At 51.9% G+C, this 12,509-nt stretch overlaps 1 protein-coding gene and 1 long non-coding RNA gene across 2 annotated transcripts in view; both read left to right on the top strand.

The window, feature by feature from the left end:
* Window positions 1-6,595, top strand: part of EXOSC5 (exosome component 5) — a 42,283-nt gene extending 35,688 nt beyond the window's left edge. Inside the window, exon 6 of the mRNA XM_081869701.1 lies at window positions 6,017-6,595. Coding sequence (XP_081725827.1) covers window positions 6,017-6,109 — 93 coding nt within the window. The 3' untranslated portion in view covers window positions 6,110-6,595. The remainder of the gene's footprint in view (window positions 1-6,016) is intronic.
* Window positions 6,596-9,223: 2,628 nt separating this feature from the next.
* Window positions 9,224-11,556, top strand: LOC309346273. Its single transcript, XR_014158553.1, has 2 exons — window positions 9,224-10,538; window positions 10,572-11,556. It is a non-coding gene; the product is annotated as an uncharacterized lncRNA (long non-coding RNA).
* The last annotated feature ends 953 nt before the right edge of the window (window positions 11,557-12,509 follow it).

Genomic DNA, 12,509 nt, shown 5'->3' with positions numbered 1-12,509 from the left:
GGGGACTTTCCAAGTGGGCGGCTCGGTTTGCGGGCGGCTTGTGGGCCGGTAAAACGGTCTTCGTGGGCCACATCCGGCCCATGGGCCACACGCTGCCGACTCCTGGCCTAGTGTGAAAGGTTCCCCGTTCCCTGCTTCTTTATAAAGGACCCTTCCCCCATTTCCTCCCCTCTTCCACCTTCGCAGAATTGAGCCCTCCCTTCACATTGCGGGGGAAGAAATAAGGAAGTTTCTATTCCTTGCCGTTGGGAAGATAGGCTTGAAAGTATGTGGGCCAATGTCTTGAGATTTGCAGCCATGAATGCCAGTGGGAAACAGGGCTTCAGCATCCAGGCACTGAGCAGAAGCAGGAATAAATCACACAGAATTGTGGAAACTGTGGAAGAAAATGAGTGAAGACGAGTCGCGTTATTCCGGTTTCTTTGACATGGGATTTGGGTGGATTTGACACAGAAGAAGTTGTTTTTGGATTCAATTCCACCTTCCACAGTTCAATTCCACCTTCCTGCCAGGCTTGTAAAGGGTTACAGAAGGGCTCATAGGAGAGGTGCTCAGGGAGATGGGGTAAGGCTTGGGGAGAGTGCCACAGGTCAGCTGGTGAGGCTTGCAGGGCCACATTCAAGCCATGGGCCAGAGGGCCCTCCCTGTCCCTCAAGTCACTACACAGTCATACCTTGGATCCTGAACGCCTTGCAAGTCGAACTTTTTGGCTTCCGAATGCCGCAAACCCAGAAGGGAGTGTTCCAGTTTGCATATGTTCTTTGGAACCCGAACGTCTGACACGACTTCCGCGGCTTCTGATTGGCTGCATTCTAAAGTTTTAATAGGGAGACAATGTTCTTTTAAATATTGCCTATAAATCTCCAATTCCTTTTTAAACTTCTCGGTCGATCTATCCCTGATCTTTTCCGTTATATTCGCTAGTTCCATATATTCAAGCAGTTTAACTTGTCACTCCTCTTTTGAAGAAGAAGAAGAAGAAGAAGAAGAAGAAGAAGAAGAAGAAGAAGAAGAAGAAGAGTAGTTTGGATTTGATATCCCGCTTTATCACTACCCTAAGGAGTCTCAAAGCGGCTAATGTTCTCCTTTCCCTTCCACCCCCACAACAAACACTCTGTGAGGTGAGTGGGGCTGAGAGACTTCAGAGAAGTGTGACTGGCCCAAGGTCACCCAGCAGCTGCATGTGGAGGAGCGGGGAAGCGAATCCGGTTCACCAGATTACGAGTTTACCGCTCTTAACCACTACACCACACTGGCTCTCTGCTGGATCAGGCTAAAGGCCCACCTAATCCTGCGCCCTCTTCTCCCAGTGGTCAGCCAGATGCCCGTGGGAAACCCGTAAGCGGGACCCGACCTCAAGAGCAGACTCTCCCCCTGCTGCAGTTTCCGGCAGCTGGTATTGAGAAGCACTGCTGCCTCTGACCGTGGAGCAACAGCATAGCCAAAATGGCTGCTGGTTTCCACTCCATTGCTTAAAGCACACCAGACATGGTTTTACAGCTGTGTGAGGGGGAAACTACAGCTTCAGGGATTCCTCGGGGGAAGTTCTTGTGCTTTTAAAACCAGCGCTGGACGTGCATTAAAGGTTCGGCGTGGATCACTCTTCAGCATCAAAATGGGCGCCATGCATAGTGGGCGAAAGAAGCAAAATGAATTTGTGGAGTGTGAGGAGGGGAGGCTTCTTTGCGAATCCTTTGCCTCTTCCTCCTCGGAGAGGCCTTCCTGGCACTTCGAGGCCTGCCCCTGTGCGTTAACGTGGCAGCCGAGACGCCTCAGAGGAAAGAGCAGGAGGGCGCGATCACTTCCCTCTCGTGTGGCGAGCGTGCCCGCTTGCAGAACGCGCTGGAAGATTGATGCGACGTCGTATTGAGCGGGAGGGCCGAGCCGGTTCCCTTATTTGTAGCCGTTTGTCTATGTTCCAGCTCTCCGTGCCCGTAAATCACTTGCCAGATGCAGCTGCCTCCCAGCGCACGCCTTTGCCAACAGGCGGGTTAAGACGCCAAAGCAGGAGCCGCCACCGTCGCTGCCACCCTGGCCCTGCCACATGTGTGCCAGGGCTGGTAATTGAGTTGGGAAGTCCTCGCGAGGCACCTGACATTCCTGGGCAGGCAGCTTGTCTGCCGTGTCAAGTAGGGGAAGAGAGGGAGCTGAGATCTCTATCCTTGTTTTTGTGTGTTTTGAGGTTTGGACACTTTCCCCCTTGCATATAAATGGACTAATTAAGACGCAAGGAACGTTGGTGGGGCGCGTGGCGGCGGCGGCTTTTGACCCCCCCCCCCATTCTTCACAGAGGTTGCTGGGGGGGTCGGCGAAGCGGGGCTGAGGTTTAATTGGCCTCAGGGAGCTGGCGGGAGACGGGTAGCGAGGCAGGATTTTTTCCTTTCTTGCATCTGATTTCTTCCTCTCCCCCCCCCCCACCCCGGGAAAGGCCTTTTGTTGCTCAGCCCTTTGATAGCTCCCTGCCTTTCGTCTCCCTACTGAGATCCTTCTTCTCATTCTCTCTCTGCACCCTTTCTCCCCCATATAAAAAAAACCCTCGCTTTCTTCTCGGCATAACTTTTGTTCTCTTCCTTTCCCCTCTATCCTTGGTTTGCTTTCCATCTGCCCGGGGCTGGAAGTGGCAAGCCGGCTGCGGGAAGCCAGTGGTGGGTTTTGCAAGAGCAGGCTTTGATTCATTCTGTCGGGAGCTGGGCCCTGCAGCCTGCCCAGGACCAGTTCCCATCGCTGCAGAGCAGGAAGTAGGCAGAAAAACAGCATGTACAGGTGTCAAGACTCTGTCCTGACAGAGGGAGCCCAGCCCAGCCCGGAGCTATAGGTACATAAAACTAGTACAGTGGTACCTCGGGTTAAGAACTTAATTTGTTCTGGAGGTCCGTTCTTAACCTGAAACTGTTCTTAACCTGAAGCACCACTTTAGCTAATGGGGCCTCCCGCTGCCGCCAGTGCGCAATATCTGTTCTCATCCTGAAGCAAAGTTCTTAACCCGAGGTACTATTTCTGGGTTAGCGGAGTCTGTAACCTGAAGTGTCTGTAACCCGAGGTACCACTGTACAGGGTTGATCCTCCAGGATCACCTGATTGCCTGGGGGAATTCCCTCAGAGCCAAATCAGTAGTAGCCTTGGGACGTAATTAGGGCTGGGCAATATATTGATACATCATCACAAACTGGTTTGGAATCTGTATCGTGGTGTCAGTTTCATAATTTTTGACCTGGCAATATATTGCAAATCATGATATGTGTGTGTGTGTGTGTGTGTGTGTGTGTGTGTGTGTGTGTGCTATGCAGAAATCACAAGGCAGGGAAAACCATGAAGCCAGCCAGTGTTCCTACATAGCTCCATCCTTATTCCAGACATGATATATTGGTATATGGCAGTGATAGATCACAATGTTGAAAACCAGATAATCGGCCAGCCCTAGGCTCAGGGTTCACACCAGGCAGTGTGAGGCAGTGGGTAGAGTGGGACCACCCGTTCAGGTGGCTGCAGCAGATCTGTTGAGCCTCTTGCCTCGCCAAATCATCTTTGCACCATTCCAAGCTTCTGGCGTTGCAGTGGGCTTGCTTGTCATAGAATCATAGAGTTGGAAGAGACCACAAGGGCCATCGAGTCCAACCCCCTGCCAAGCGGGAAACACCATCAGAGCACTCCTGACATATGGTTGTCAAGCCTCTGCTTAAAGACCTCCAAAGAAGGAGACTCCACCACACTCCAAGTCTGGATCTTTTTTCCTACCATGAAGGTGATAACCATTATTTATATTCACCTGTCAACGAAAGCAACTTACATTAAAAACAAGAAAATAAATAAAACCCAGAGGTAGCAAAGACAATAAAACCAGGAGTGAGCGAAAGCTAAAACACTCGTCCAAAGTACGTACTTCGGGGAACAAAGCCTGCCCACCCCAGCCTAATCCAGGGGTCAGCAAACTTTTTCAGCAGGGGGTTCAGACCTTGTGCGGGGCCGGACTATATATATTTTTTTAAAAAAAATGAATGACTTCCTGTGCACCACAAATAACCCAGAGATGCATTTTAAATAAAAGGACACATTCTACTCATGTAAAAACACGCTGATTCCCGGACCTTCCACAGGCCGGATTTAGAAGGTGATTGGGCCGGATCCGGCCCCCGGGCCTTAGTTTGCCTACCCATGGCCTAACCCACTCATGGCTACTGTTAATGATGGCTGCACCCTGGCTCCGGGGCCAGAAGCAACATGCCTCTCAAGGCCAGTCGCTGGGGGAGAACAGCGAGAGAAGGTTGCTGTGCTTCTGCCCTTGCTTGCGGGCCCCCTTCAAGGACCTGTGGGAAGGCAGGGGCTGGACCAGATGGGATTTGGGTCTCCTTCCTTCCTTGGGAGGCTGTGGTTCAGAGGTTGCCGGTCACTCAGGACTCCCTGCGAAAGTTTAGGCATGACAAATAGTCACTGGGCTTACTTGAATTATATCCCCGAAGGTGGGAGGAAGCTTTTAGGCGGATTGATGCATGTCCGAGGACAGCTCCCTGTGATCCTGAGGCTGCAGAAGAGTCTCCTTAGTAACCTGTTCAGGAGCTACTGGTACTCTTTTAAATCTGTGCCTCCGGTGATATCTTTCTGGCTCCAGGTACAGTGGTACCTCGGGTTACAGACGCTTCAGGTTACAGACGCTTCAGGTTACAGACTCTGCTAACCCAGAAATAGTACCTTGGATTAAGAATTTTGCTTCAGGATGAGAACAGAAATCATGCAGCAGCAGTGGGAGGCCCCATAAGCTAAAGTGGTTGTCAGGGAACTGACATCAGAGTCAGAGGTGGAGGCAAGGCACACGAGCGATGCTGGAGAGGGGCCCAGCAGGGAGAGAGGAAGCGCATTGGCTGGGGAAGGAAATCAGCGCAACACCAGTAGAGAAGGGGGGCAGATGGGGGATTCGGAGAGGGGTCTCCAAGACTCTTCGCCCGAAACTAGTGGGGAGAGCACGGGCACTCCTCTACCCCCTCCCTCCCTGCGCAGAAGATTTCCGCGCAGGGAGAGCAGGAGGAGACTGGGCGTCAAACAACTTCTTTGCTGGAAGAGATTCAAAAAACGCCCACTGACGGATTCTGCAAGCGACTGAACGGCCACGGAGTGAAGGGCTGTCAGCCAAGACAGGTTTAACCAGGCAAACCTAGCTAGCAGTGGCGGTAACTTACGCACAAGCAACCCCTTATAACCATTACAGTGGTGCTTCAGGTTAAGAACAGTTTCAGGTTAAGAACGGACCTAAGAACGAATTAAGTTCTTAACCCAAGGTACCACTGTATAGACTTACCTTCCTACTCCGAGGTGGCACTGTTTGGTTTGTGTGGCTGCTGCATGTTTTTAAATGGGCACAAAACGCTTGGAAACCCTTGGGTAACAAGTCGAATCATAAGTAATAAAGCCATGGTAAGGAACATGGGGCTCTGGTGCATTGCTGCAGGAGAGAGTTTGCTGGAACCATCAAGAGCAAGCACTGCCACTCGCCTGGCCGGACACACACACACACACACACACACACACACACGTGTGTCTGGGAGACGGGCAGGGATTGTTTTTGCTGCTATTTAGGTGCTTTGTAATTTATCACCAAGCGTTATTTCAGCATCTGTTAACTTGAGATGTTTCTTTGGCCTACCAGTGTGGCGTTTAGTTTCACAGCTGTTAACGCATCGTCTTGAAATGTTGTCATACTTTGTGTTATACGTTCTTGTGAGCCGTTTTGAGCACGGTCCTGCCATGGAAAAGCGGCCTACACACAAACTCATGATGATGGCGATGGTCGATTCCAAGGGTAAACCAAAATTGTAGGAGCTGGGGAAGCTGAAACTGACTACAGGTTTCCTCGCAGAGGTGAACTGACTGCCAAAATCACCGCCATATGCCACCTTCAACAATGCTGTCACCCTCGAGTGTGCTACTATGGCTTTTGGGGGGGGTGAGGACTCTTTTCTCCTCCCCCAGATCTTTAGGGATCCCTTCCCCCTTCCAGCATAACCACCACTCTTCCTCTCCACAGCTCCAGAAATGCATTGCCGCTTCCCAGCTAGCTTCTGACACCATCTTCCAGTTCTATCGCGATTCGGCTCACAGGAAATACTCCAAGTGGTGACTCTTCACACGCACCCCCAAGTGGAACGGAGCAGAGACTTGACCGCTTAAAAATGACGCTACGTGGCGTTGGCTGGATCAGCACCACCTGCCCAGTCTTCATTCTCGCCCCATCCTTTGCTCCGAGACGAGAGGTGTCGTTTGATCAGGCTGCCATTAACAGAGATTGTGGAACGGGCTGTGGGTTAAGATGGCAGGATCCTGAAAAAGCTGGGCCTTCGTTGCCACGGGCTGTGCGCTGTGGCGCTCCATATCTGCCCTCCCCGAGCACATGGGCTTCCAGCTCTCTCACATTTTGGTAAGCACGTGTCTTTCTCCCCCCCCCCCCAATGAAAGACATTGTTTCCGCACAGATTGCGAGGTGGCTGTCTCTCAGCTTGGCCTAGTTGTGAAGCCAAGTTCTTCCTTTTGGATCCTCTGCTCTCCGCTTTGCCTAAAATAGTTTTTTTTTGTCTGTGTTGGACATTAAAGAACATGTTTTCCTTTTCTTTTCTTCCCCCCCGACTGTGCTATAAACTATCTTTACCTACCCTAATGAAGCAGCGGAGAAAAACCTCTCCTGTTTGAAATCTGCAGGCACCTGTGTTGCCTGCTGTCTGACGTTTGCCTCAAGCAGTTCATAGAAAAGTTGGAAGGGACCACAGGGGGTCATCTAGTCCAACCCCCTGCAACACAGAGACAGGAATCTTTCGCCCAACGTGGGGATCAAACCCGTGACCCTGACATTAAGAGCCTCGTGCTATACTGACCGAGCTCGAGCATTCCCTTTTGAGTCAGAGACGAGCAGTGGTTAGAGCATCAGACTCTGGTTCAAATCCCCGCTCGGCCACCAAGCTCACAGTCGCACACTTTCTCTACCTCACCTACCCAGAGTTTTCCCAGAGTGAGGCTCACCCTTTGCACTCCAGGTGTGCTGACCCCTGCAGTTTCCCCGAATGTGGGAAACTGGACTATATCATATGTAAGGTAAAGGTAAAGGGACCCCTGACCATTAGGTCCAGTCGTGGCCGACTCTGGCCAAGGGAGCCGGCGTACGGCTTCCAGGTCATGTGGCCAGCAGGACTAAACCGCTTCTGGCGAACCAGAGCAGCGCACAGAAACACCGTTTACCTTCCCGCCGGAGTGGTACCTATTTATCTACTTGCACTTTGACGTGCTTTCAAACTGCTAGGTTGGCAGGAGCAGGGACCAAGCAACGGGAGCTCACTCCGTCTCGGGGATTCGAACCGCCGACCTTCCAATCGGCAAGTCCTAGGCTCTGTGGTTTAACCCACAGCGCCACCCATGTCCCTATATCATTTGTGGTCAGTGATAAAATTGGGGCAAGGCGTGTGTGCTGCCGTGAGCATCATTCTTAATTCATAATAATACGAATGGCGCTGAAAATGGGAAAACTTAGCCTAGCTGCTTTCAAAGTGCTACAGCTGGGATGAGCAATTGGGGCCGTGGGTGGAGAAAGGAATTGCCACCGATGGCTTCTAGCCATGATGACTATCTGGAGGCAGCCATGCTTCTGAAAACCACCTTCTGCTTCCCTGCATAATGCCCTTGAGGTTTGGGGATAGAACCCCTTCATTGCAACCATCTTTCACACTCTGTGCACCTCTGTCATTGCCCAAGCCTTGCGGTCTCCGGATTTCATTGCTCCCATCCAGACTGGGATGGTGTCTGTGCATGAGACAATGCCTGGATTTGCCCCCTCCGTTCTCCACTGGATCCTGGCGCACCCTTGCTGCTCCCGCTGCGTAATCCATGGGGACAGCCTGCCTTGGATGCCCCCCACCATACACTGAGATGCACCCCCCCCTTTGCCATTCCCATACATGCCTTGGACCTGGCATATGATGGAGACGCAGAGCTCCGCGCTGTCCCCCTGCTCATTAATATTCTGCGGAACTTCCCTGCTTGTTTTTAATTTTGCAGTTTGGCAGCCGCCGGTGGGGAGAGCACAGCCCCTGCCAAATCGGAGCTTGGCAGATACTTTTTCATTGCCTTCCTCTGCCTCGGAACACAGCGACGTGTTGGTTGAGGTCGGGGAGCAGGGGCTGGTTTGGGAAAGGCCTCCTGCCCCCTTCCAAGGGGGATCCTGGTCTTAGATCAGCGCTGCAAAAGTAGAAGAGAGAGACTTTCGTTGCGGTTCAATAGCCTTCCTGCCCTCAAAGGGTTGTTCCCAAATCTTGGGGCACAGAAGCGTTCTTTATTGGCGTGAACCCAGCCGACCTTTCCTCCCAGAGCTGGCAGATACTGCTTAATAACCATTTTAATATGGCACTTAGTCTTTTAATCACCCCCACTTTGTCCTTGCAAAGAGATTGCAAGGTTACAGCACATTCTTAGGAGAACAGGGTCCCATGTTGCTGGCTCCTGAACTTTGGAGCTGGGTGTGTGGGTGGGTATTGTGCAGATTTACTTCACAGCTTCTCAGCCAAAATCTGGTTTTCTGGGGGAGAGTCAGATCCCACTATTTGCCACCTCAAGTTCCTTTCCCTCATCCTTCCCTTCAGACAACTGGCGAGAGAAGCAGGGGGAGCTGCAGAACATAGAAGGGCAAGAAGAAAAAGCAATAATGGGAAAAAGTAGCATGGCTTAGGGAAATTGCAGGCTGGGGTTTGACCTCTCCCTCCCAACCCATCCCTTCGAAATGCCCTGGTTAGCTGAAAACTCTGTTTGCAACTGTTTGCAGCTCCTCACGTGTGTGTGTGTGTACGTAGGAATGCGGGTGGTGCTGTGGGTTAAACCATAGAGCCTAGGACTTGCCTGTCAGAAGGTCGGCCGTTCAAATCCCCGCGACGGGGTGAGCTCCCGTTGTTCGGTCCCCGCTCCTGCCAACCTAGCAGTTTGAAAGCATGTCAAACTGCAAGTAGATAAATAGGTACCGCCCCAGCGGGAAGGTAAACGGCGTTTCTGTGCGCTGCTCTGGTTCGCCAGAAGCGGCTTAGTCATGCTGGCCACATGACCCGGAAGCTGTACGCCGGCTCCCTCGGCCAATAAAGCGAGATGAGCGCAGCAACCCCAGAGTCGGCCACGACTGGACCTAATGGTCAGGGGTCCCTTTACCTTTATAAATACACACACACACACACATACACACACACACACTGCATGTATTATCAATGAGGACTAGAAACCTGCCCCCTCTTTTTTTTAAGAGGAGGATTTGGGCTGTTCAGCAATATAGATTGGTTTCCCAGTTATGTGCCTGTGGAACAGAGCCAACCAACTTGTACTTGCATCATGTGAGGTGTTGGCTCCTGTGCTTCAGGAGGCAGCTCCCACAGTGTGGCTGCTAAGCCGTATCATCCATCTCCATCAGGTCACTGTAAATGACGAACGATGGGGCTGTCCTTGGGTTAAGTTCCTGGCAAAGCCTGCTACCCCCCTCCCTGGTTTTTCTCCCCAAACTCTTCCCTCTTCCCAGAGATCCAGCCGCTCTCTTAACCTTCACCAGCTGCCCTGGGAAGAGGCAAACGGCCCGCTTTGATTAATGAGCCTAATTGAGTTGATGAAATGATCTTTTTTTTATTTCCCCCACCGGTGCTTTCTGAGGTCTTCATCGTTTCCTTATTTAAACCAGCTGTCCCTCTGGAAAAATCCCCTCTGGCTTCGAAAGGGCAGGATAGCATCACCACGCATGCATGCGCAAGCATCCTTCTCGTGTTTCTCCCCCCTGGCCTGAACGCCCTCAACCACCAACTCCTCTTCTTCTCCATCTCCTTCTCCTCCTTAAAGGACGGGGTGACCTCGTCTCCCCTTTCCCCTAGTACAAAGCAAGACTCTGTTCCCAACCGCTGCACTCTCTGCCTCCTGCTCTCCGCAATGAATATTCAATCAAGGCTGCGCTATGTATTATTTCCCACTCTTTCTGCCCCACCACGGCCTCCTTGGGGAAAAAACACTGAGATTTTAATTTGCAGGCTCCATGGGGCAGGTGTGCGGGTGTGCGGGTGTGTGTGTGTGTATGTGTGACAGATGGAGGAGATCAAAGTGAGAGCGCTATCATTCAGGCTTCCTCCGTTTGGAAAGAGGCGATGGAGGCCAGGCACTCGTCCTCCTTTGCTCTCTTTTCAATTAGGCAGCCTTCGTCTGAATCGGTTTCCTCTCTCTCCACCCCCCCTCCCAAAGGCTCCCTTGCGCTCTTGGGTTTTGATGCCTTCTGATCTGCCTCTTCTTCATTAGGCAGCAAATGCAAGAGCAACCAAAACCACCTCCGGTCTTGCCCGGGCACAGCCACCGCTGCTGCCTTCCCCCTCTTCACAAAAATGGACATTGGCTTGCCACCCTGCGATCCTGCCTAGAGGCTTGTTACTGCTCGCTCGGCTCCTCCTGACTTCTGGAGCGGGGAAGAGGCTGCGAGCGATAAATTCCACCCACTCTCTTTAAAATCTGCCGCATGCTTTGAGTCAGACCGTCGACTGTGCCAGCCCACGGTGGTTCTGTCTCCCAGAGATGCCAGCGTTGCAAAGGGACAGGCCCCCCTTGCAGCCTCTGCTGAGGGCGAAATCCTGAGTGCCCGAGTGATTTGGGGGTCCAGCGGAGGATCCAAGCAGTAAATGTATATTTTTTACGTCCTACAATCTTGGTTACACAGGCCCAGAAACGAGCACCCGGGCGTTTTCAGAGAACCCTAGCTTTCCTTTTACCAAAGCAATCATGTTTCTAGCCCTGGAGTGAGCAGTTGGGGTTCATGGGCCAAGGGCCAGTTAGCTGGGGGGAATTAATTGGCAAAAAGATTATGGGGTTCTGGCTTTAAGTGGCATTAGAGAGAAATTCAATAGCGGTTGCTCATAACTAGTGGGGTTTGCATCAAAATGTTACAGCGTTGGGAGTGTTCCTGTTCACTGTGCTGGCCAGCTAGCTAGCTGACCTTCCTTCAGGATACTCCATTCCGTTCCCTCTACCAACAAGTTTCTGCCCCTTCCACAATCATAATTCTGCTGCTGCTGAGCACGCTCTGTCTCCATTGAGCTGTTTTGCCTCTCCTTCCACCCCACTTCAATTCCCCCCCCCCAAATATGTTTTGGTGTGTTTCTGCAAAGCTTGTGTTTCCCCAAAAGAAAAGCACTGCTGGATCAGGCAAAAGGCCCGTTGAATCCTGCATCCTATTCTCACAGAAGCCACTCGGATGCCCGTGGGAATGCTGATCACTGCAAAAGCAGCTGGTGTACAGACAAATGCTGCTTTTGACAGGGGAGCGCTGTTTTGACGTCATAAGAGGTGATAGCCACACCGGGATGTCAGGAATCTGGTCAGAATAGCTGATTGGAACCTCTATGTACAGATGCACTGTATCTTTGTCAACAGACGAGTATAAGGAACAGGTGCCCTCTAGGTGCCTCAGAAGCACTGAGGGCAGCAGGTGGCAGCAGGCTTTGCTTCTGTGTCAAGAAGGGAAGAAGCGAGGGAGGGGAACCTAAGGGAGCATCAATAAATTGGGTAAAAAAAGCTCAAGACATTTTGTGTCCGGATTCTCACTTGTTGAAATATGGCAACCCTGCTCCCTCCTCAGTCTCGGTGTTGCTGCTGGTTAGAACATAGAAGGTAGAAGGGCAAACTGAGGATTAGTTGGCTCTGCAGGTCATTGTCCTCTGGCGCCCCCTACTGCTAGGCTCCCTTCCTTCTGCCCTATCTGTCCCAATGGGCCCCAGCTGCAACTCAGCTACCCCATTGCTGCGGATACAGATCTGCGGGGACGAGGTGAGCCATTTGCAACTCAGCCGCCTCTGCATCTGGCTGTCAATAATGGCCTGTAGCCGATCCAAAAATCAAGATGCACACCCCCTCCCTCCCTCATTTGCCTCCTTCCGGCAACTCCTGCAGCCCAGCTGGTGCCAAACGTCTTGTGAGGCTAAGAGGGGGGGGGGGGGTTCTGTTGTCTGGGCAGCCTGGGACCTCCATCCACACTGCCCAGGCTTGCACCCCATGGAGGTTATTTCAGTGCTGGTCAACTTCACCCCTGGAGGCGCACTCCATTGTCTCTTGAGACAGACAGATGCCAACAACAGGGATATGGGGTGCTTGTGGCCTTCTAGATGTTGCGAGATCACAATTCCCATCACCCCCAACAGTTGGCTGAGCTGTCTGAGTCTGCTAGGCCATGTGCTCTTCCTTCCTACGAAATCTCTGCTCCTGACATTTAACAACATGCGCCAGAGTAGGGCCCCAGACCGTCTGAGCTCTTTTCAATTCTTTTTTTTTTTTCCACCTGAGCTGAGCTCGAGATGATGGTTAATGCTTTAGAAAGAAGCAGGCCAGGGACCGCGCATAAATATGTGATGGCGCACCAAGCACACTCAATAATTCATGGGCGCTTTGGGGGACAGCGAGAGAGAACAAGGGAAGAAGAAGAGGGAGGGAACGTAATGGCTGGAGGGGCAGGAGAGAAAGGACAGGAAAGGGGAGAG

Source organism: Podarcis erhardii (assembly GCF_964252035.2).
Source record: "Podarcis erhardii genome assembly, chromosome: 7".
NCBI classification, from domain to species: Eukaryota; Metazoa; Chordata; class Lepidosauria; order Squamata; family Lacertidae; genus Podarcis; species Podarcis erhardii.
The sequence above is the reverse complement of the archived record's forward strand: the minus strand, read 5'-3'. Positions and strand labels throughout refer to the sequence as shown.